At 46.5% G+C, this 25,510-nt stretch overlaps 1 protein-coding gene across 2 annotated transcripts in view; it reads left to right on the forward strand.

Annotated features, from left to right (window-relative positions):
- Positions 1 to 438: 438 nt before the first annotated feature.
- Positions 439 to 25,510, forward strand: part of LOC136666474 (raftlin-like) — a 100,706-nt gene continuing 75,634 nt past the window's right edge. For both annotated transcript variants that reach the window (XM_066644663.1, XM_066644672.1), the window contains exons 1-2: positions 439 to 763; positions 15,947 to 16,122. In XM_066644663.1, the coding sequence (XP_066500760.1) occupies positions 15,978 to 16,122 (145 nt within the window). In that variant the 5' untranslated portion in view covers positions 439 to 763; positions 15,947 to 15,977. The remainder of the gene's footprint in view (positions 764 to 15,946; positions 16,123 to 25,510) is intronic.

Here is a 25,510-nt window from a genome sequence, read left to right on the forward strand (position 1 = left end):
CCGTCTCTCTCTCTCTCTCTCATGCATCCTCTTCTCTTCACATGGATTCCTCAGTCTTCAGTCAGTGGGCTGGAACTGCAGAAAGGAGCCTCTGCTGAGAGAGAGAGAGAGAGAGAGAAAGAGAGAGAGAGAGAGAGAGAGAGAGAGGGTGGGGGTCTCGGGTTGAGTCTGGGTCAGCGTGGTCTGTCATCTCAGACATTCAGAAGCGAGAGAGAGAAGAGGTGAGAGACAGCAAAATATAAGAGAGAGAGAGAAAGGAGAGAGAGGAAAGAGAGAGAGAGTCATAAAGGTAAAGGAGAGAGAGAGAGAGAGAGAGAGAGAGAGAGAGAGAGAGAGAGAGAAAGGAGAGAGGAAAGAGAGAGAGTCATAAAGGTAAAGGATAGAGAGAGAGAGAGAGAGAGAGACATTGGAGGATGTGGTTTCCCTGAGCTTGCAGAACACAGCGCGCGCAGGCATAGTTTGAGCATGACCTAAACACGAGCGCGCGCGCGAAGAAAAAGTGCGTTCTCGCGACGTTGAGACTCGTCCTCCGGGGAAGAGCACGCGCTTCACGCGAACGGGATTTTAAGAGATTTTGAAGACTAAGAAACAGAAGGAGAAGACGAGCACGAGCCCGGCTCCCTGCGCTCGCGCGGTCTCCCGCCTCTGCTCCGCGTGCTGCACGGCGGCAGCTCGAGACTCCGCGCGCTCTCAATTCATGCGTTCATGCGTTTGACAGCAGCGACGCTCGGCTGATCCGCGAGCTCAACTTCAGCACCAACAGGTAACAACCGCTCCGCCGCGCGCTCCCGCTGTCTACCTGTCCCTCTGTCTCTCGGTCCCCCTGTGTGTCCCTCTGTGTCCGTCATTTTGAGTGTCCCCCTGCCTGTGTGTGTCTGTCCTCCTGTCTGTCCCCCTGCCTGTCTGTCTGTCCCTCTTTGTGTACCTCTTCCTGTCCCTGTCTAACGTATAGTAACAAATAATGCTTTACTTTTAATTATAAACTGGCACCATAACTGATTACTAACAACATTATTAACACTACAGCTATTACTAATAATAATAATAACAATACAATAACAAAGAACAATAATAATTAGGATGTAAATGATGGTGATTATTCAATAATAATGCTGTTTTTGTTGCTGTTGTTGTTGTTGTTGTTGTTGCTACTGGTAACAATGCGGTGGTCCGTGATTGGTGTTAAACGTTTCTTTGAACTCACCTCGACCGAACCTTAAACCTAAAATGAAACCCAAATTTAACCTTCATTCTAACCTTAAACCTCAGCCCTAAACTTCAATCTAAATCTGATCATTCGCTTACATAACGTAACCTTAAACCAGAGCTCTAACTGTTAGTTCCTAATCCTGATCTTCAGCCTTAACCCTAAACTTCAGCTCCAAAGCTGTAGTCTTGATCCTAAACCTAAGTCTATCCTTAAACCTCAGTCTAATTCGTAGGCCTAACTCACACTCTGAGCCTAAAGCTCGGCCTTAATCCTAAACCCAAACTCGAACCTAAAAACGCAAAACTAATTTCACATCTAAACTTAGGCTACACCTTAAACCTCAGCTTTAAGCCTAAACCTAAGTCACGCTCTGAACCTGAACCCGAACATAAACCTCTAAACCTAACTCTCTCTCTTTCTCTCTCTCTCTCTAATCCTAACCTTAACCCTCAAACAGACACCTAAACCTAATCTTAAACCTCAACTTTAAGCCTAAACCTAACTCACACTCTGAACCTGAACATAAACCTCTAAACCTAACTCTCTCTCTCTCTCTCTCTCTCTCTCTCCCTCTCTCTCTCGCTCTAATCCTAACCTTAACCCTCAAACAGACACATAAACCTAATCTTAAACCTCAGCTTTAAGCCTAAACCTAAGTCACGCTCTGAACCCGAACCCGAACATAAACCTCTAAACCTAACTCTCTCTCTTTCTCTCTCTCTCTCTAATCCTAACCTTAACCCTCAAACAGACACCTAAACCTAATCTTAAACCTCAACTTTAAGCCTAAACCTAACTCACACTCTGAACCTGAACATAAACCTCTAAACCTAACTCTCTCTCTCTCTCTCTCTCTCTCTCTCTCTCTCTCTCTCTCTCTCTCTCTCCCTCTCTCTCTCGCTCTAATCCTAACCTTAACCCTCAAACAGACACCTAAACCTAATCTTAAACCTCAGCTTTAAGCCTAAACCTAACTCATGCTCTGAACCCGAACCCGAACATAAACCTCTAAACCTATCTCTCTCTCTCTCTCTCTCTCGCTCTAATCCTAACCTTAACCCTCAAACAGATACCTAAACCTAATCTTAAACCTCAACTTTAAGCCTAAACCTAACTCACGCTCTGAACCTGAACATAAACCTCTAAACCTAACTCTCTCTCTCTCTCTCTCTCTCTCTCTCTCTCTCTCCCTCTCTCTCTCGCTCTAATCCTAACCTTAACCCTCAAACAGACACCTAAACCTAATCTTAAACCTCAGCTTTAAGCCTAAACCTAACTCATGCTCTGAACCCGAACCCGAACATAAACCTCTAAACCTATCTCTCTCTCTCTCTCTCTCTCGCTCTAATCCTAACCTTAACCCTCAAACAGATACCTAAACCTAATCTTAAACCTCAACTTTAAGCCTAAACCTAACTCACGCTCTGAACCCGAACCCGAACATAAACCTCTAAACCTAACTCTCTCTCTCTCTCTCTCTCTCTCTCTCTCTCTCTCTCTCTCTCTCTCTCTCTCTCTCTCCCTCCCTCGCTCTAATCCTAACCTTAACCCTCAAACAGACACCTAAACCTCACTCTGAGCCTAACCTTAAAGCTCAGTCTTAACCTTAAACCTGATCTTTAACCTCAGCCTTACACCTAAACACAAGTCACATTCTGAACCTAAGCTTAACATTCAGCCCTAACTCTAACCCTAATCTTAAATCTAAGTCTTACACCTAAACCTAACTTACACTTATAATCAACCCAAGCTTAACCCTAAACCTGATCTTAAACCTCAACCTTACACCTAAACACAGCTCTCACTCTAAACTAACTATCACTATAACTCCTTTTGGGCCTAAGCTGTAGTTTATGAGGCAGTGAATGTGTTATTATTGTTGTTGTGGTTGTTCGGTTGTTGGCGTTTGCTGTTATTGTTTCTATAACAATAATAAATATTAGTCATATTAATAATCACACTGGTGCTGATGGCTGTGTTGCCCGCTGCCCTCTTGCTCGTGTCAGTGATATCATTTCATGGGCAGCCACAAGCCACAAGCCTTCCACTGTGTGCAGGGTGTGCAGCGCCGCTGCTGCCTGTTAGATCAGATCACAGGTTTCTCTCAGTTAGCCACATAACTTCATCCTGGTCCTAGGAATGTCCTCCGTACTGCACTGCGTGGCCACGATCTCGTCCAGGGTATCTGTCCTCTGTCCCGTAGCCACAGCTCCTTTTCGACTGGAACATTTTTGGTGATCAAGGTTTAGTGAGGTCAAGTGCTGTTGCTGGGCGGTGAGATGTGGCTCTCCAAATCTTCTCAGATGGTAATGGATGGAGCCTTATCCCACAGCCCCTTCCAGCGGGTGCTTGGCACAGGGCATGGAGACCTTGGGCCACCCCCAGCATTGGATTCTGGACATGGAGATTAGTCGGAGTGAATCAAAACCAACCTTTCAGCGTAAACACCTGACCGCAGTAAATGGCCCAATGCCACCAGATTCCCACAGCAAAGTTTTTAGCATTAATTGTAAGGCCTTCACAGACGAGATGAAGATGTTAGTGCAGCGAAGAGGGATCTCCCCCACTATTAATGCCCTTCATTACAGGGGAAATGTCGGAGGAACTCCAGCGGCTTCTGTAAGGTGTTAAACCAAAAGGTAGGATTAGGTCAGTCAAAGTTACAGGGAGAGCCCATGAGAACCCTGACAGACTTAGACACACACACACACACACACACACACACACACAGACAGCTCTAATCACACAGATGAACAGTTCTACTGTGAGTCACATGAGTGAAGTGTGATCTGAAAGAGATCTGGAGAAATGCTCGATCCTTTACCTGACTCCACTGCTCTTCGTTTGTTTCATCTTCTCTTTTAAAGCAACGCTAGGTGGTGTTTTTACTTTAAAATGACAGCTTTAAAAATCACTGAGACGCTCCACTGAGCTGTAATACGGAGAATGGGGTCTGTGCAGTTACTACTCTGAGCTCAGCACTGCAGAAACTGGACTGTGTAACTTTTGGAGGAGGGTAGGAAACAACACCCCCACCCCCACCACCCCACTTCCCTCCCACTTTGATTTCAGGTCAGTTCTGTAACAGCGAATTACACTGTGGAACTGTAGGGGGAGCCCAGGACAATAGCAGGACAACACAGAGAATGGGAGGAGGAAAGAGAGAGAGAGAGAGAGAGAGAGAGAAAGAGAGAGAGTAGAAACAAAGGCTCCACAATTACTTTTAAAGGACTCCTAAAGAACCCTTCTTTTTAATGGGTCTTTAATGGGCAGTGATTAGCTACCACTCATACTCTCTTTAAAACGGTTCTTCAAGGATTCTCCAGTAAAGACAGTGGTTCTGTTCAGAACTATGGGTTCTTAAGGAACCATTTGCATGGTCAAATAGTTCAGACGGATGGCGACTCTGCTGCATATTGTTCTATTAAGAGTAGTACCTTTTTTTAAAATGGTTTCATGTAGCACCAAAGAAGGGTCTGCTACGTAGCACCATCTATTTAAAGGTTCTGTGAAGCGTCATTTACAAAGTTGTCAACAGGAAGACAGTTGCAGGGTCTACAGTGAAACAGAGAGAGAGAGAGAGAGAGAGAGAGAGAAAGAGAGAGAGAGAGAGAGAGAGAACAATGTAAACAAAGTTCACTTTAAAAAACAATGGGTCTTCAGTGCTTCTGCTCCTGCAGTCGTATTTCCCTACATGGCTAAGAGGCTCCTTACAATGTGATTGTGATGCTCCACTAAGCTCTAATAAGTAGAATACAGCCCCTGGCATTGCTTCTCTGGGCTCAGCACAGCAGAAACTCCACTATGTAACGTTTGGAGGAAGGTTGGAAACCACTGCTCCACCATTGATTTCGGTACAGTGCTGTAAATATGGATTATAATAGGGGTATCCCCAGTAACAAACCCCAAATCTTACCTAGTGCTCCTTTAAAGAACATGTTAAAGGTTCTATACAGCAATGAGAAGGTGCTACGTTGCAATAAAACCTTAGATTGTATGTCGGACAGCCTTGGGACAACAAACAATCTTGGATTTGCACTGCAAAGTCGGAAAAGCACTGAGACAACGCAGTCTGGTGCCTTTTATTTTGATTGTACTTGAGAAGAAGAAGAGCAGAGGAATGTGGGGCAGTGGGGGAACTCGGAGGAGGGGTGAAGTGTGATGAATCGGTTCCAGCGCTGTCTATGAGGCAGACAGAGTTTGGGCCACGTGCCTCGGGAGAATCACACAGGGTCTGTTGTCGCTGTGGAATCTGGAGCATCGAGAGCCTACTGGGCTCCAGTCGCTCCTTCACGTCCACTTTAATACACCACGGTGAGTTCTAGAGATAGTGGAGCACACTGCTGCCCTCGACACACACTACAGTTCAGGGCCAGTTTGTGCAGGAACCACATGCTTGACCAGTATTGGCGCTTTTCCATTGCATGGTACCTCCTCTACTCGACTTGACTTGACTCGACACGGCTCTACTCGCTTTTTTTTCCGCCCCCCGGAGCCAGGTTCTTTTTTAGCCAGTGTGTAGCCTTGTGTCAGTTTTTTAAGGACGCTGAAAATAAACTCGCTCATGTGGTTTCTGACACTATGGCACATGTATTTAAACCTGGACAAATGCCAGCAACCTTCTACAGAGGCGTAATTGACACCTCTCTTATGTTGCCTTAAAATGTTAGGACTAATATTGCCCTCTCGCTTAAAAGAACACTAGGGCTTTTTTAACCTTAAAATTACAGCTTCAAAGTCATTGTGATGCTTCACAGCCTCTGTCACTTTAACTCTGCGCTCGGCACTTGGAAACTGCACTATGTACCTTTTGGAGGAGGGTAGGAAACCACGTCCCATGACTTCAGGACTGGGCTGTGAGAATGATTTACATTCCGCAACTCTAGGGGGAGCCAATCTTACCTAGTGTCCCTTTAAAGACAGAAGCTTTTAGTGTTGCTTACTTAAAGGGGATGGTGTTTGTGTAACTCTATGGTTGTTGCATGGAGTCCCACTTCCTTTGTAATTAAAGATTTCTTGTTTAAATAACTCTGCTCACCTTGCCAAACTTGCTCATCTCTCATTGGCTCCTGGACTTTGAGCTGAACTCTGGTAGAGCCGAGGCCGAGTGCACCCTACTCCATTCGCACTTGAACATGAATGACCGGGGACGGGCGAGCGCAGGGCATTGTGGGCCGGGTGGGAGCGGCCAGCCCTGATTTGATGAATGACATTGTGTTTAAACGTTCGGCTGTCGGTTCTAAAGGCCATGCCTGAATTTCCTCTGGTTTGGTAATGTGATATGAACACAACGACACTCCCCGAGGCACTGAAAACCAATTAGCTTGTCTCTTCCATCTGTGTGTTGGTAACTAACGGCAATGTGTTGGACTCGTGTTAATGAGTTAGAAGCCCAGGGTGTCTTCCGTCACATGATGTAAAGTGTCTAAATCTGTAAGTGTTGCTAATTTTTATGCCGTAGTTGGTACCTGCGAGTTGGAGCTAGCAGCTGGTTTGTGTGTGTGTGTGTGTGTGTGTGATGAATGGAAGCGAAAGCTCCAATATTTTGGTAACCTGATTAGGACAGAGGATCCATCTCTTGTGCCCAATTAAAGCTAATTTGGCTAATTGGAAGGCCTCGGTGCATTGGAAACTTAATTACTCTGTACCTCGCAGACATGACTTCCAAATGACTGACATCTTACACCTTCCCCCCCTTTTTCTTCTTCTTTTTCTTCCCTTTCTTCGTATATATTTTTCCTCCCCCTCGTCCTCAGTCTCTTGGAGAAAGAGAAAGAGAGAGAGAGAGAGAGCTCTCACAACATGTAATTAGGGCAGTGGTTCTCCCGCAGTGTTCCTTGAACAGCGCTCCCACTCCAGGAGAAAATAAAGTAGACTCTCTCTCTCTCTCTCTCTCTCTCTCTCTCTCTCTCTCTCCTGACAAGGCAGCCTACAAATCAGATGTCATTCCTTGTTGGCGGTGGTGGTGGAGCAGGAGGGGGAGAGGGAGGGGAAAGCAGAGGTGGGGGGGGCGGAGTGAGAAGGAGGACGCAGCGGTGGTGGAGGCTTTAGCCCGGCATCTTGATGGAAGATGAATGGTAATTTCTGCTCCTCCGCGCTGCCACTTTCCACGGATTACGCTCTCGTGATTCGCGCCAAGATTGGGTCCTTCATTTCCCGACACTTGTCATGAGAACGAGCGCATTAAAGCGAGGGTTCAGCAGAAATCTCAATCGACACCGTGACCTTCTACTGAAAGTGGTCGATAAGACGAGCCAAGTTTGGCTCTTTAAATTTGTGTTGGAGTTCTGAGGCTAGTGCAGCGCCACAATTAAGAAGCAGGCGAGGGTTCAGTGCCCCGCACCGGCAGCCGCACCATGCTACATCAGTAAGAGTTTTATGAGTAAGAGTTTTACGTCATAACATACATGACATAAGATGGCCTTAAGCCCACCAACTCTCACACTGTGAAACAAGATTCCAAGATCCGCCGGATCAAGTCAGAAAACAGGATGAAATGAATCATTCTGATTTTGTGCTGCTTCTAATGTAGCATACAGAGAATATAGGATTGCCCCGCCCCCTCGTCTGAGTCTCTCCAATCACATCACGACTGTATCTGTGTTTAGGTGAGAGCACAAAGATGTAGAAATGTAATATAGAAAACAACAAGAGAAAACAAGAACGTAGAAGAAAGACTCTCGCTCCTCACTGCTGCACGCTCAGGGATCGGGGTGAACAGCGAGCGGCCCGTTATCATGCTATCATTTAAAGCAACAAGCGCCGAAACTGGTCATTCTGACCAGCTGTAGTGTCAACGCAGGTCACAGACATTTTGTTAAGACCCCAGATGCAGACTATGTCCCAAACAGCAGCTATTTTCAGGCGATATTTGCCCAGTACGTCTGACACCACATAAGCAAGGCTCTTTGTTGCTCAATGCTGTTAGGTAAGTAGAGGGAAGTGTGTGTGTGAAATTGAACCATGGCTTTAAAATAAGGTCCACACAGTGGTATGAGGAAACCGGCCGAGTTTATTGGCCCAGGGAGAAAGCGGCCTTTGATATTTCCCGAAGACTAATCGACTGGTTTAGTAATGGGTGGTCGGGAAAAATCGCGGCGCCATTGATCCGACGGCGTCCATGAAGGACATGTCAATAGTCTATTTGGGAGGAACAGAACTTGGCCTCCACTTCGCTGTAATGAAGAAATGGCCGGCAGCGAACTGAGATCATACCACGTGCGTTCCCCTGGAATGCGCACATGCTGTTTGTGAACAGAAGCGAGGGGGGGAAAAAAGAGTTCCATTATTTCTTTTTTAATCAGCTTCATTGGGTTATTTACTGGCCGTTAAGGACCGCCGAGGCCTGCTTTTCTGCCCACGGTCGGACGCCTGGCCGTTAAAGGTGTGAGCGGAATTGCCGAGCGGAAATGTATTTGTCCTGGGGAGCGGTGCACGAGAAAATCTAAATTGGAGACGGGAGGGAGAGGCAGACCCAAGGAGAGGGAGAGAGAGGGAGAGAAAGGGATAAAGGCAGAGAGCTGAGAGAGAGAGGGAGAGATATTGCTTGTCCTTTATTCTGCCGTGTATGAAATCGTTGTCAAGGGGCCGGTTCCCATGGCAATCCCATCGGCCGTGTCTGGGTTTGCAGCGCGGCCATGGCCAGGTCTTGCGATGCTGAAAGGATGGGAGTGCTGGGTTCACACCAAACAAAAGGCGAAGTATCTCTCGCCCCTCCTGCCACGTCTGAGAGAGGGAGAGCGAGAGAGAGAGAGATTTTTAACCTTCCCCAGGTCCTAGTCCTTGAACGCCTTTTCTTGCGTTTCTTTTTTTATAATTACTCTCTCGTACCTTTGCAAAACAGGTGAAAGCACACATTCTAAACTGTTCATCAAAATGTGTTTAGAGATGCAGCATTATGCAAAGCCCAACCTGTTGATACCGAATGCAAATCAAGTGTAAATATAGCTTGTTTATGAACATGTAATTAATAAAAAATAATTAATTGTAATATTTTCTTGAATCCATTCAGCACTGGGGTCATGACCAGGGTGTGTTCCTTGACCCTGATATTTCAGTTTTATTTGTATGCTATAAATGTCAAAAATCAGCGCGACTGTCAGTCTTTCCTATCATACTCACTCACATCTACTGCCTGCTCCACAAGGGGGTGCTGTTGTGTTTGCATCATTTTAAATACACTGACTGTTTACAGGGCGGCACGGTGGCGCAGCAGGTAGTGTCGCAGTCACACAGCTCCAGGGGCCTGGAGGTTGTAGGTTCGATTCCCGCTCCAGGTGACTGTCTGTGAGGGGTGTGGTGTGTTGTCCCTGTGTCCGCGTGGGTTTCCTAAGGGTGACTGTCTGTGAGGAGTGTGGTGTGTTCTCCCTGTGTCCGCGTGGGTTTCCTCCGGGTGCTCTGTCCACAGTCCAAAAACACACGTTGGTAGGTAGATTGGTGACTCAAAAGTGTCCGTAGATGAGTGTGTGAGTGAATGTGTGTGTGTGTGTCTTTGTTGCCCTGTGAAGGACTGGCGCCCCCTCCAGGGTGTATTCCTGCCTTGCGCCCAATGATTCCAGGTAGGCTCTGGACCCACCGTGACCCTAAACTGGATAAGAGGTTACAGATAATGAATGATTGACTGAATGATTGAATGAATGACTGTTTACGTCTCTGAGCAGCTGAGATATAAAGAAATTGCATTAAAAAATATAAACCAGTTCGCTGTATCTGTCAGTCATCCGTCAAAACCCCAAACAGCAATAACACATAGCACAGATATGACCTCAAATGTTGCTTTTATGTTTCACAAATGTGTCCAAATACTGCAGGTTCTCACTTCCCCATTCCTTTGCTTCCTCTTTCGTGTTCTGGCTTCTTTCAGATTCGTGCAGCTGCTTCGGCTGTATCTATGAAGCATCATCACTCTGGTGAATTCCCATCAAATGCCTCTGTTCACTACCTCCAAAAAAACCCCAGTAGCTTTGGTGTCTTTCCTGTCAATCCCAGACTTTACTACACCGATCATTCCCCATTCCCGCCCAGGTGAGGGGTCTTCTGAAGCCAGGAAGCTCAGGAAGGAAGGAGGAAGTCCAAACACGGTGCTGCTCCTCCTTGCTGGCCTCCCTGCTGATTGTACACAAACATCAGGCAGGAAACTACGCCTAGTGTTAGCGCCGGCCTTGTTTGTCATTTAGTAAGAGGAAGGGTCAATAGCAGACAAGTCTTACAGACCTGGTGAAATGTCACTTTTAGAGGTAGGCCTTCAGTCTGGGTCGAGAGTCTCAAAACGTGGTCCGAAACACAAGGAAGAAGGATAATTCTACAACATAATTTGGATTTACTAGGCCTTCAGTCCAGCTCCTGAAGTCCTAACCTATAGAAGAGCTCACTTGTCTGTATCTACTTAGTTATCTGAATTTGTTCTTGGGAATTTCGGATTCAGAGGTGTAGCCACTGGTCCAGTAGGTCCAAACAGGACTGAGGCCATCCAGTCAGATGCTGTTAATTCTCCGCAGATTGGAGCTGCCCCGCAAGGTGCCACAGCTTTGTTTCTGTGAAGCATGTAATCAACAAATCCCCTCACTGTTGACAAATTTAATTGTACACCTGGTTTGACACCCCCTACTGGTAGAAAATGCAGTGGAGCTGAAATGATTCAGACCCTGCTGCAGTTTTATATCTGGTCACATGACTGTTCTGACGTCGTAGCTGCCTTTTTATGATAATGTTTTTAAACTACTGTATTTGATGTCTGAATATTTTGACGGGACCCCTGACGAAGCCAGACGGAAGCCTGATCTACACTGGAAAATTCCCACTGTCTGTATTCCCTTAGGAGATATTACCTCAACCTTTAGCTTAGCCTATAAGGCCTTTCAGGATTGGAAATGGATACTGTTTTAGAGCCCTCGATGTGAACAACAGCTAGGAGTAAAGATTCTGGTCAGGACTCTTGATCCGTAGATGCCGGCTTGCCTGCTGGACCAAGTACAGAGGGCTCAGAGAGCTGGGTAAGCCGAAAGCTTGACATTGAAACCCTGTCCTTTCCAGGCACCCTGTTATTGAATTAGCTCTTCTGGCTCCATTTTTTTTTTCTGAATGCGCTGCCACTCCAAAGATCATCAAAAGATGGGAATGCAAACCTCACTTTGAACCCTCCCCCTAACGGTTACGGTTTGATTAACACCATAATACTTTTGGGAAAACGGCACCATGAGCCGTAATGAATTTCTGGGGGAACCTATATTAGCATATCCCAAATCACTTCTCCACAGCTGAGGCTCGCAAGGGAAGGAGGTCGCTTTGGTGCAGCATGGTTTAACACGACGCAAGCTGGAAAAAGCTGCTAGCTAAGCAAGAACCATCGGTGGAACAAATGACTAAACCCGAGATCTCTCAGGCTTTGCTTTGGAACACAAGGGCAAGTTCGCCGTCTTGTCTCGTACACAGGCAATTGGGCGGAATGTACCAGAGCTGCAAGGTCCCTGAACAAGGAGTTCAAAGAGCACCTTTCTTCCTGTTTTTCTTTGTTGTTTTCAGCTACCCACGGCACAGACCGTTTACCAGCAGCCAACTCGTCTTCTGTCAATCCCGACTGGTCCCAGGGGGAGAGGCACAGAGGCCGGCCCGAGAGCGTCAAGACAAGAGCTGCCAAGAACGTCGGGTAGCAGGCAGCCGCACCTCAGGGAGCCGGCAGTGGCTCTGAAATATCATAAACATCTCCCACTTCCTCCGTTTTCTCTAAAAATACCTCGACCCCCTCCTTATGTCTTCACCTCCCTCCAGTCTCTAAAGGCTATGCAAATATCAGCCCTTCCATCCAGCCTCTCTCTCTTTCTTTCTCTCCGTTTTCTCCAGCTTTGTTCAGGCTGCTCCCACTCCTTCAGATTACATGGCGAACAACCCTCTGGCCCTCCAGAGACCAGCCTCTAAAGCTCTGAGCGTGCAGAGATTTGGAAGAGAGTGCCACTCTGGGCTATTCCTCATATTTGAGACTTGTGTTTTAGGGGCTTTTTATTTTCAAAACCCCCCACTTCTTTCTTCCTCTGTCTTTGATGACTGAACAGTTTTGATGTTTTCATTGGCAGGGGATGTCTGAGTGCTAGAAGTCCTCAGTGGCAGTTTAGCGGAGATTACTGCTGAGGGAGAAGCCAGAGCGCAATCGCAATGTTTTTTTTTTTTTAACTTCATGTTCCCTAGTTCTCTCTCTCTCTCTCTCTCTCTCCCCCACCCATTCTCCTTTCCCTCTCGAGCGTCTCGCCTCTTGATTCTTGGCTCTGAGGGATGTCACAGAGCAAACAGAAAGAGAAATGTTCCAAAATGGAAAATTAGAAGTCAGCACAAAACTGTTTCTCTGATTGTTCAAGGCAGTGGTTTCCAGGACTTGTCCTGAGCTACACATGCTCTGCACATTTCAGCGTCTTCCCTGCACCAACACACGCATTTGAAATTCTAGGCCAAACTGAGCACAATGTTCTTCTCATCCTAAAAGTAATCAACCAGCTGAGACATGTTCAGCTTTGGAAATGTGCTTCTGTAGTTTTGCATTGGAGCTAGCCGGCTAAAGTAGCTAATAATTCTTAAATGCTAATTCTTCACCACCAATGTTTCAGCTCCCCTACCCCTTGTATTCGAGTGGCATCTTACTCCTTGAATCTGAGTTACGATGTGTAATGTTTAAAGACTTCCCGTCCGACAAGGGATGACGCTTCAAGACCATGGTACATCATCAGAACACAAATAAAAAAGAACAGAGCGGTGCTTTATAGCAGCACTGCGCCAGTCTGCAGTGATATCAGAGGAACTGCTGGGTTTAAGTTACATTTAGGGCCTCATTTGGGCCTTTTGGGATATGATTCTTATTCACCATCTTTCTGTTTGAACCTTCCAGTTCCATCTTAAATGTTGCTGTAGCATGAGGCACCAGAATGTATTTAGTTGACCATTTAAGGTGGAACTGAATATTTACTAGCTAATACTAACACTATTTTCTGCTTGTTATGAAGTAAAGGGTCATAATTCATTAATTATCTGTAACCCTTATCCAGTTCAGGGTCGCGGTGGGTCCAGAGCCTACCTGGAATCATTGGGCACAAGGCAGGAACACACCCTGAAGGGGGCGCCAGTCCTTCAAGGGTCATAATACGTAATGCAAAAGTTGATCCAATGGTTGAAAGGTGAAAATACTGATATTTGTGGGTTTCTTTCATGCAAAATATTGTAGAGACGATGGTATCGATAACTGAAAAGTGATAATGTGATACAGAATCACAGAATCTGTGGCTGATAAATGCTACACTACAGAACGTATTGGAACGCAACGTGTGGGTTACTATTATCTACAAACGTGTGTGGCCGAAACAGAGTGCCCACCAAGCATGTCTTGCCTGATTTGCATTTAGGGAGAGCAGAAAATCTGGGGAAACTGTGCAAAATGACTTTAATCAACTGATTAATTAGATCCGGAGTGTCACACCAGAGGAAAGTAGAAAAAAAATAAACAAGGCAAGCACCACAGGACCAGGTTTGAGGAGCACAGCGCTGTGGGACGATCTGTAATATCCCACAAGTAATGATTCACGGCCCATTTCATCTGTTTGGGTGGTGGCCCATCCCTCAGACATGATCGCTCCAGCGGAGACGCAATTTTCCCCAAGGGTCTAACGCCGTTATGGGTAACAAAACACATCTATTCATCTTGGCGTCCCTCAAAAAACAGCAGCTCCGGAGGCAGCTCCGCCAAAAGCCTCTCGCCGTGGCCCTAATTCGAGTCAGTCTCTCCTCACCTCGGCTCCGTTAATGAACAGTGCGGCTCCTGATTTGCACCTGATTGATTCTCACCTTTCCGTAGCCGCCGCTCACCTCATTACCCGCCTCTTCTTCATGGGCCCGGGACAGCGCCACCTCCCAGATTAGCGTGCCGCCCCGGACCGTAATTAGAAAGGCATGTAATAAAGTGTGTCTTCCATTAGTTGCTCCCATGCCATCTAATCAGCCTGACCACAATGGAGGAAGATCAGATCTAGTCTAGGCTGTCGTGCTGCTGTCACAACAGATTTGGGTGAGGAGGGGAGTGGGAACCCATTGCGTGAAGACTTTGGACGCTCCCCTGCGGTTTCTTCTCTTCTTTTTGGAGAAATGGACACCAACGAAGAATTGCAGATCATTTGCTCCATTTATTTATTTATTTGCTGTCGATCAGAAGTAATTAAGGAGTTTTGCTGGACACACAGGAATGGAGAGAACTGTAGTTTCACTTTTATAGTCAGCGATGAATCTACCTCACAGGAGGGGCTTAGGAGCACCATCTTTGTAGTTATAGCAACACCATCACCTTATTTCAGGAGGCGTTAATATTTACATGGATATGTAAATGTCAACAGGTCATCAGAGTACATCTAGCAATGTGACTGGGTGAGTGTGTGTGTGACTGTGTGAGTGTGTGAAACTGTCAAGAGGAATGAGTGTGTGAAACTGTCCAAAGGTGTGTGTGACTGGGTGAGTGTGTGAAACTGTCCACAGGTGTGAGTGTGTGTGTGACTGGGTGAGTGTGTGAGTGAATGGGTGAGTGTGTGAAACTGTCCACAGATGTGAGTGTGTGTTTGACTGTGTGAGTGTGTGAAACTGTCCAAAGGTGTGAGTGTGTGAGTGACTGGGTGAGTGTGTGACACTGTCCACAGGTGTGAGTGTGTGTGAGTGACTGGGTGAGTGTGTGAGTGACTGGGTGAGTGTGTGAAACTGTCCACAGGTGTGAGTGTGTGTGTGTGACTGGGTGAGTGTGTGAGTGACTGGGTGAGTGTGTGAAACTGTCCACAGGTGTGAGTGTGTGTGAGTGACTGGGTGAGTGTGTGAGTGACTGGGTGAGTGTGTGACATTGTCCACAGGTGTGAGTGTGTGTGTGACTGGGTGAGTGTGTGACACTGTCCACAGGTGTGAGTGTGTGTGATTGACTGGGTGAGTGTGTGAGTGACTGGGTGAGTGTGTGAAACTGTCCACAGGTGTGTGTGTGTGTGTGACTGGGTGAGTGTGTGAAACTGTCCACAGGTGTGAGTGTGTGTGTGACTGGGTGAGTGTGTGAAACTGTCCACAGGTGTGAGTGACTAGGTGAGTGTGTGAAAGTGTCCACAGAGGTGTGAGCGACTGGGTGAGTGTGTGAAACTGTCCAAAAGTGTGAGTGTGTGACATTGTACACAGGTGTGAGTGTGTGAGTGACAGGGTGAATGTGTGAAACTGTCCAAAAGTGTGAGTGAATGGGTGAGTGTGTGACATTGTCCACAGGTGTGAGTGACTACCGAAAGGTACCAGGTAGGCTCCAGACCCACCGCAAACTTGATCGGAATTAAATGGTTAGAGAAGATGAATAAATGAACAACTCTCAATCAATTCTGAAAATGTGAGCGCTGTAATAAGGGGGAGTTCTGAAGAAAAGGCCCTGTTTCACTTCTGTATAAGATCTGCGTGACAGATTTCTTTAGAACCGTAAAGGTGTGTTAAATATATCTTTCACTTCCTGAAATAACCAGGTCTGAGGATAGAGCTCAGTGCGTTTACTAAAAATGAAAACTAAATGAAACTAAACAAAGTGTCTTAAACAGCTGATTGCCATCTGTGATGTGGTCATGAGGAATCTGCTGCCTCTAGTTTCCACAAAGCTTCACCAGTCTCTCTCTCTCTCTCTCTCTCTCTGTCTCTCTCTCTCTCTCTCTCTCTCTCTCTCTCTCTCTCTCTGTCTGTCTCTCTCTCTCTCTCTCTCAGTTGAGGATCAAAGGGCATCCAGACAGAAACCATGGGTTGTGGGCTGAGGAAGATCCGTCAGACAGACGACAGCAGCCCAGGGAAGATCTACTCCACACTCAAGAGGCCGCAGGTGGAGACCAAGACTGGCGTCTCCTACACCTACTGCCACCTGGACTTTCTGGTTGGAAAAGAAGGTGAGTCTTGTCGAGGTCAGAAGACACAACTATAACCCAGATTTCATGGATCTCCTGGAGACCTTCTTCTCCTGAGTGAGCTGCCAATTCTTTAATCCTGTAACAGAAATAGGATCCTTCTTGATATTGCGTGGGGTTCCTGCCCAAGAGGGGACCTGAACCCTACTCCATCAAGTGTAGGGCATCTGTGTTACTCACTATTCTAGAGCACACAGCCCTCGATATATTCATTAATATATACGTTAATTACATTTTTTCATTAGAAAATCAGTACTAGGGGGGCACGGTGGCACAGTCACACAGCTCCAGAGACCTGGAGGTTGTGGGTTCGAGTCCCACTCCGGGTGACTGTCTGTGAGGAGTGTGGTGTGTTCTCCCTGTGTCTGCGTGGGTTTCCTCTGGGTGACTGTCCGTGAGAAGTGTGGTGTGTTCTCCCTGTGTCTGCGTGGGTTTCCTCCGGGTGACTGTCTGTGAGAAGTGTGGTGTGTTCTCCCTGTGTCTGCGTGGGTTTCCTCTGGGTGACTGTCCGTGAGGAGTGTGGTGTGTTCTCCCTGTGTCTGCGTGGGTTTCCTCCGGGTGACTGTCTGTGAGAAGTGTGGTGTGTTCTCCCTGTGTCTGCGTGGGTTTCCTCTGGGTGACTGTCCGTGAGGAGTGTGGTGTGTTCTCTCTGTGTCTGCGTGGGTTTCCTCCGGGTGACTGTCTGTGAGGAGTGTGGTGTGTTCTCCCTGTGTCTGTGTGGGTTTCCTCCGGGTGACTGTCTGTGAGGAGTGTGGTGTGTTCTCTCTGTGTCTGCATGGGTTTCCTCCGGGTGACTGTCTGTGAGGAGTGTGGTGTGTTCTCCCTGTGTTTGCGTGGGTTTCCTCCGGGTGACTGTCTGTGAGGAGTGTGGTGTGTTCTCCCTGTGTTTGCGTGGGTTTCCTCCGGGTGACTGTCTGTGAGGAGTGTGGTGTGTTCTCCCTGTGTTTGCGTGGGTTTCCTCCGGGTGCTCTGGTTTCCTCCCACGCTCCAAAAACACATGTTGGTAGGTAGATTGGTGACTCAAAAGTGTCCATAGGTGTGAGTGTGTGTATGTTGCCCTGTGAAGGACTGGCGCCCCCCTCCAGGGTGTATTCCAGTCTTGCGCCCAATGATTCCAGGTAGGCTCTGGACCCACCGCGACCCTGAACTGGATAAGCGCTTACAGATAATGAAAGAGTGGATGAATATCAGTAGTAGGCCACAACTGTAGTGTTTGCAGATGTTGTAGGTTGTAGGAAGGACAATACCTGAATGGCATCAAAGTTCTAGGGAAGAGAGGAATCCTTCAAAGTAACTTTCAAACAGCCTGACACCGGCCCAAAATTGCTGTTCGATTCCCTGCTGCTTCACAAATCCTCAGACTGATGACGCTGGCAAATTTTCCTTGAAGAAGAAAAAAAAAACCGATGACACTTGCAAATTATCCAAGGATTATTCTCTCTTTCTCTCTCTCTCTCTCTGCATCTGCTTATATTTTGGTAAAACCAAAGAACAGAACGCCACAGTATATAGTATCTCTGTATATAAGCTGCTCCTTAAAACCTCTATTGCTTCTCGGTAATATTTTAATAGTTTCTCTGAGATGACACTGAAATCCGAGGGTGGGGACTTTAGCTGAAGCCTCCTGCTTCTCAGATATTTCTCCTGAGAAAAATCACCCCGAAAAACAAGCTAAGAACAGGTTTTGCAATCTTCGAATACATTTACAGCTGTCTTCTAATGAGCAGTATGAGACACACTGAAGAGGTTTAAGCCCATGTCATTTGCTAAGAGAGAGTTTTTGCAGTGTGCACAGCCTGTACCTGTAGACGTCTTCTGCTGCCTCACTGTTTGTTCCTGTTAGGGTGCTGTAGGTGCTCGTGGAGGTGTTTATTCTTGTTTTTTTTGCGACTCTGGTGAAGGGTAAGGGCCTGGTTGGGGGGGGCTTGGGGTGATGTGCCAGATCCGGAAGCTGGCAGACTATGAGGAGGAGGTTGGGGGGGGGATTTCTAGAGGGCTGTGGCTAAATATAGCTGTCAGAGTGTTGCAGCTAACAAAAGCTGGGGCTGATGGGATGTCGTTCCCAAACCGGCGCAAGCCCAGAGATCACATTAATCCTGTATGGAGCTTTCAGATCAACACCGAGCTCCGTCCTCGCCGCTCAGACTCTCTCTCTCTCTCTCTCTCTCTCTCTCTCTCTCTCAATAGCTAACATGCTTGTGTAGCATATATTCATAGCATATAGATATCATAGTTTTTTGTGGAGCAGCTGCCCATGAGCCCAAGGTCATCATGGCCCAATGCCAAGTGTCGATGAGACAGTTATAAAAGCATTAGCATTACGTTTTGGAGCAGTGGAATTACATTCTCTTGAAAACCTATCAAATTCTCACAGAAATGTTCCAGCATCCATCTTCCTAGAAGATTAGACACAAGAAACACTCTTTATAATGTACTCTGTACAGCTAATAGAAAGCGTAGTGAATAACACCATTGCTGTCTGCAGTTTGAGTGCTAGCTAAAGCAAGTTCATTCATTCATTCATTCATTCATAGTCTGAATCACTCATCCAGTTCAGGGTCCCAGAATCACTGGGCGCAAGGTGGGAACACACCCTGTAGGGGGCGCCCCCATCCTTCACAGGGTGACACACACTCACACACTCAGACCTGTGGATGCTGTGAAAGAAAACCACAGCACCAGGAGGACACCCATACAAGCACAGGGAGAACACACCACGCACAAACAGTGACTCGAGGCAGGCATTGTACCCAGAACACTGGAGCTGTGTGAGAGTGACATTACCTGTTAAAAATCAAGTGATGTCTCAGAGCAGCTTCGCACCAGCAGTGCGAGAGTGGCGGGAAAAACACCTTCAGAACAAACAAAGAGCAGTGTACAAACAGAGAGCAGTATAAATGATGGTGGAGGCACAGTCAGTGTACAGTAGTCTATAATGCCATGTGTGATAATGGCTGAGTTAATATAGCAGGGGCATCATGTCATTAATGGATTGCAGGGCAGAACTACAACAAATCAACTGAGCACTACATTTCCGATAATGCCCCAATGTCTTCTTCTTCTTCATTTGTGCCCCTACAACTGATATAAAAGGCCGAGAGGTACAGCTAGCTCTGCTCCTCTAAATTCTGCGTGTGCCCCAGGAAAACCAGTAGTCTAGGAACGCCCCTGGAGTACAGAGCAGTTGTAGCAAAGCTTCTTACACTGGCATTCACCTATGATTAAATCTGGATGTCACTGTGGATAATAGCATCTGGCAAACACCATAAAATATAAAGTAAATGTACACAGCACATAATAAATACCAAAAGCTAAAGTGCTTAAAAACAGAGGCCTGTAAATGTATCATTGCAGCATGAGTACAATAAGCTCCTGTACGCTACACTGCCTCAGTCAGCTTAATGATCCTGAACGCTGCTCCACTGGAGAGATTAGATTGCATATTTGTTAATCATATTAATCAACTTTATGGTTCCCTGGTCAAATCCGTACATCCATCTCCTCACAGAGGCATCCTGGGAGGGAGGAACGGGCCGCTACGTCGACATGGAACTCGCATGATTAGCGAGAGCACACAAATCAGTCATAGATCATGCACAGTGAAGCGTACCAGATGTTAGAATTATGTCGTAGCCTCCTATCACCGCACGTATCTGTTTAATACAACATCCCCGTGTGACACACACACTCCAGTGGCACCCCAAATTAACACCGTGTGGTTCCCAGAATCTTCCCCCAAGGAGAGTTTTCAGGGGGAGGGTGGGACAGGGGTCTTAAAAGATGTTTTCAGCAGCTTCCTCGCAGCATTAAAGAATTATTCCGCCCAGGGATTCAGCCGAATGGGCTGTGTGTTGAAGTTGTGGGGCACAAGCACGTTTTAAGATGCCCATCACGTCCCTTATTTCCCTCAAATGTGATTTCAAATGTTTCAAATGTCAAGAGGATGAGGGACAGAAAACACACACTTAGGGAAAAGGCCCTTTCTCGTTCTCAGCAGTCGGAGCTCGGCCAGACACTGAACGATGTTTTTTGTTGTGATCAAAAAAGTGCAAAGAATCAAATGAGCCAGAACGTTTTGGTGTCTTCACTTTGTTTCTCTAGTTTTGCCTTGGGGTCAACCTAGGGTGACCAGACCTGACCAATTAAATGTTTACAGAGAAGGTTATCGACCAATAACGGTAGCTCTACAGTTAGATCGTCCAATCAGAAGATTTTAGGCTACTTCACCACGCCCCCTTCTCACTCAAGCGAGCCAATCGGAGTAGGGGAGGGCGGGACTAGTTTGTGAACGAAACTTCTCGAAGTTCTATGTAAGCTCTAGAAAAACAAAATCCCGGATGTTTGTGAAATTCCCCCCGGACATTTTTTTATATCTAAAAAAGAGGACATGTCCGGGTAAAAGAGGACGTCTGGTCACCCTAGATTAACCCTATATTCCCCAAGGTCCTATAATCCCAGAGCGTTAATTGACCGAAGAACTTGTTCAGAAATAATTGCATTCCTACGTAATATTAGCTACGTAACTATTTAACATTTTAAAGTCATCAACAGTCAAATCTGTATGTTTTAAATGGAATTTACTGCATGTTTGAACTCTGGTATCATGCTATTTAGCAAGTTAAAGGCTGCACACTAGCTAATTTGTTGCTAAGCAACAAAAAACTGAGTCACCCTTTCTAAAGCAAATTGTTTACTTTAACTTTATATAATCATTCATTCATTCATTCATTATCTGTAACCCTTATCCAGTTCAGGGTCGCGGTGGCTCCAGAGCCTACCTGGAATCATTGGGCGCAATGTGGGAATACACCCTGGAGGGGGCGCCAGTCCTTCACAGGGCAACACAGACACACACACACACTCACACCTACGGACACTTTTCAGTCGCCAATCCACCTACCAACGTGTGTTTTTGGACTGTGGGAGGAAGTCGGAGCACCCGGAGGAAACCCACGCAGACACAGGGAGAACACACCACAATCCTCACAGACAGTCACCCGGAGGAAACCCACGCAGACCTGGGGAGAACACACCCCACTCCTCACAGACAGTCACCCGGAGGAAACCCACGCAGACACAGGGAGAACACACCACACTCCTCACAGACAGTCACCCGGAGGAAACCCACGCAGACACAGAGAGAACACACCACACTCCTCACAGACAGTCACCCGGAGGAAACCCACGCAGACACAGGGAGAACACACCACACTCCTCACAGACAGTCACCCGGAGGAAACCCACGCAGACACAGGGAGAACATACCACACTCTTCACAGTCAGTCACCCGGAGCAGGGAATCAAACCCACAACCCCCAGGCCCCTGGAGCTGGTGACTGCGACACCTACCTGCTGCGCCACCGTGCCGCCCTCTTGATATACTATTAACTAGTATTAAGTATTAACTATTTAAAGCATTTTCTGCTCACAGTGAAATGTATGGCATTTGCGGACATATAAACCCTTAATAGTTTTCCTTCATACGTCACAATATGTTCCGATGATGGGAGTAGCTTACCTTAAAATTGACTTTCCCCTCATATTATTATTACGTATAAAAAAGAACCCACAATTTTAGCCAAAGTGTTGCTTAAAAGCTCGCCTCATACACAAATAAGACCAGGAATACATACACACAAGGACCTGCAGGGAACCTTTTGCTCTTCCTGGATAAAAGTGTCTTCCCTGTGGTGACCATCTTCCTCCTTTTCAATCACAGAAGCAGCAGTGGTCTATTATTTCTGGCACCTGAAAACAACCCCCCTTTCACCCTCCGTGTTAGACTGTTGTCAGACATGATGTGATCTCGACTCACCTGCCACTTACTTCCTATTGTTTTCACAGTGCTACAGCAGCAGTCCGTCCTCTCGGACGATGACTGAGTCAACAACAAGAGTTCCTTAGAAATAGTAGCTGTATTTTTAATAGATAACCTTGTGTTTTTTCATAACAAATTTTAAGACCAGAACCTCTTATGAAATGATGGGTTTTTATAGTGTGTTTGTCCCCACTGGTGTGAGGATTTGATAGAACTCTGCCTTGGTATCTTTAGCATGATCAGGTACTGATATTCGCTGGAGCTTAGTCACTCCAGAGAACACTGTTCCACTGCTCCACCGCCCAGTGCCCGCGGGTGTCATACTAAATTCAATAATTACGGGATGTATATAAATGATTAAACGTACATTGTATGTGCAGACAGGACAAGCCCAACCTGAGGTGAGGATCAACCACTAATCAATACAACAGAGCTAACCAGATTTGTAAGGGTGCAGTAAATGTAGTAGCAGCTGCTTTAGCATTTAGCATATCATCGGTCTTGGGGTGTGATTTATTTATTTTTTTCTGTCTAAGCCCGACCTTGCATGAGACTCATTTAGATGGGATCAGAGAGCGGAAAGTTGTATTTTAATGTAAAGATGCCTAATAATTAGAGTCCTTAAAGGATCAATTAATCTTGTAATGCTAATATGGCTAACAGTAAGGGAGGACTACAAGGAAGCACTTTACAAGGACTACAAGGTCTACAGGGAAACCTTTTTATGTTTGAACCCTTGTTTCCTCTTATAAAAACAAAGTGTAGGCTATAATTTTATTAAAATCTGTATTTGGGGTGAGGAGTTGGTGTGTTCTCCCAGTGTCCGCGTGGGTTTCCTCCGGGTGACTGTCTGTGAGGAGTGTGGTGTGTTCTCCCTGTGTCTGTGTGGGTTTCCTCCAGGTGACTGTCTGTGAGGAGTGTGATGTGTTCTCCCTGTGTCTGTGTGGGTTTCCTCCGGGTGACTGTCTGTGAGGAGTATGGTGTGTTCTCTCTGTGTCTGCGTGGGTTTCCTCCGGGTGCTCCGGTTTCCTCCCACAGTCCAAAAACACACGTTGGTAGGTGGATTGGCGACTCAAAAGTGTCCATAGGTGTGAGTGTGTGAGTGAATGTGTGACTGTTTGTGTGTTGCCCTGTGAGGGACTGGCGCCCCCTCCAGGGTGTATTCCCGACTTGCGCCCAATGATTCCAGGTAGGCTCTGGACCCACCGCGACCCTGAACTGGATAAGGGTACTGTATATAATCGCTGTCCAGACAAAAACATTTTTTTAAACAGAGAGAGAATGAGAAAGAGACATTTAACCATTAGATAATTAAAATATTTATATCCCCAATTATTTCAATGACGCCGATGTGTTTGTGCAGTGGATTAGAGCAGGTGAACACAGAGCTCCCCTCCCTTTTATCCCACCGTGCACCGGTGAAAATTGAGTTGGAAAAGACTCGGCAGGAGTCACATTCATAGCAGCGTCACAGCCATTTGCTTCCACACATTACTTTCACCCATTTCAGCCGAGGCGCATGGAGGGCTGCCACGGTTCTGATGAGTCCCCACTGCAAAATGTGTTCTTTCAGCAAGTGAAATCATCGGAAATCTAGTCAATATACGTAATGTTTCTCATTATAAAAGTACTTAAACGTAATTAAGCGTATTATCAAACACTTAAGTAATTTTATCCAGTGACAGTGTCTTGTTCCTTTGACAGATACCTTGAATTGTGAGTCAAGAAAAATAATCTGCCGCTGGATTATAACATTTTCCACAAGATAAAATTAATTTAAAACAGCAATAAGCAAAAAATTATCAATCAATATTTAAGAAAGTGATTTAGTACGGATTGTGAATGCTTTTCTACAACAGATAAAGAACAAACCAGTGTATGCTCAGTAGAGTGATAGCCATATTTAATATAGGTTCAGCACAGACACCTCCAGGCCACTAGGTGTCAGCATAAAGGTTATCACATAATGCGCATGAGGAAAAATGCGGAGTATTTGGCGCAGCAGGTAGTGTCGCAGTCACACAGCTCCAGGGACCTGGAGGTTGTTGGTTCCAGTCCCGCTCTGGGTGACTGTCTGTGAGGAGTGTGGTGTGTTTTCCCTGTGTCTGCGTGGGTTTCCTCCGGGTGACTGTCTGTGAGGAGTGTGGTGTGTTCTCCCTGTGTCTGCGTGGGTTTCCTCCGGGTGACTGTCTGTGAGGAGTGTGGTGTGTTCTCCCTGTGTCTGCGTGGGTTTCCTCCGGGTGACTGTCTGTGAGGAGTGTGGTGTGTTCTCCCTGTGTCTGCGTGGGTTTCCTCCGGGTGACTGTCGGTGAGGAGTGTGGTGTGTTCTCCCTGTGTCTGCGTGGGTTTCCTCCGGGTGACTGTCTGTGAGGAGTGTGGTGTGTTCTCCCTGTGTCTGCGTGGGTTTCCTCCGGGTGACTGTCTGTGAGGAGTGTTGTGTGTTCTCCCTGTGTCTGCGTGGGTTTCCTCCGGGTGACTGTCTGTGAGGAGTGTTGTGTGTTCTCCCTGTGTTTGCGTGGGTTTCCTCCGGGTGACTGTCTGTGAGGAGTGTTGTGTGTTCTCCCTGTGTTTGCGTGGGTTTCCTCCGGGTGCTCCGGTTTCCTCCCAAAGTCCATAAGTGGGTGTGTGAGTGAATGTTTGTCTGTGTTGCCCTGTGAAGGACTGGCACCCCCTCCAGGGTGTATTCCCGCCTTGCGCCCAATGATTCCAGGTAGGCTCTGGACCCACCGTGACCCTGAACTGGATAAGGGCTTACAGATAATGAATGAATGAATGAACTTTATAAGTTCATACAATTTATGATAAGAAGTATTAGATATATTGACTAGATATTTTTTAAATAGCATCACATCTCCATCACCTGACGGCAGTGCAGAGTCAGTCCTGGTGAACAGACGTCCTTTAGGCCTCGGTGATTTTCCAGTGAAAACAGTTCAGTTACATCACATTACCCTCAGCAGTGATACACGGTTTGACCTCAGTGTCATTTCTCCAGAATGGTTTGGCAATAAAAGTATATTAGCCAATTCTCTCCACCGCTTGACATCTATATTGTCCTCATATTCCCAGAGCGAGCTTCCTCCATGTTTTCTGAAATGATTCAATCGTGCCCGTTCTGTCCGATCGAATTCGACTTCACTCATGTGGCTCATCGCTGTGATTTACAGACGTATAAACAGGGGCATGAAAATGAACCAATAACAAACCCGCTGTGAAGCAGCCTGCGCTGTAGGAACTTCAGGTTTGGTTTCTCCGCTCCAGTGGTCCGCCGGGCTGCGTTTACTTATTGGGAATGCAAACATGGACTGTTTGCACTTAATCTTTTCTTTTTTTGATTATATCCGTGCATATCCTCCCCAGCGCAGCGCGTGTTTAAAAAAGCTCTCACTCGCTTTGGCTTGTGCTTGACCTTTCAGTGGAACAGAGTGATTTTGCTTTTCTTTGGGACAAATACCCTTTAAAAAATGACCCACAGGATTGTGGAAACCTAAAAGATTGATGTAATTTCCAGTCAAAATATCCTTTAAGAAGTAGGAGAAAAATAATACTTAA

This window comes from Hoplias malabaricus, chromosome 1, assembly GCF_029633855.1.
Source record: "Hoplias malabaricus isolate fHopMal1 chromosome 1, fHopMal1.hap1, whole genome shotgun sequence".
Lineage (NCBI taxonomy): Eukaryota > Metazoa > Chordata > Actinopteri > Characiformes > Erythrinidae > Hoplias > Hoplias malabaricus.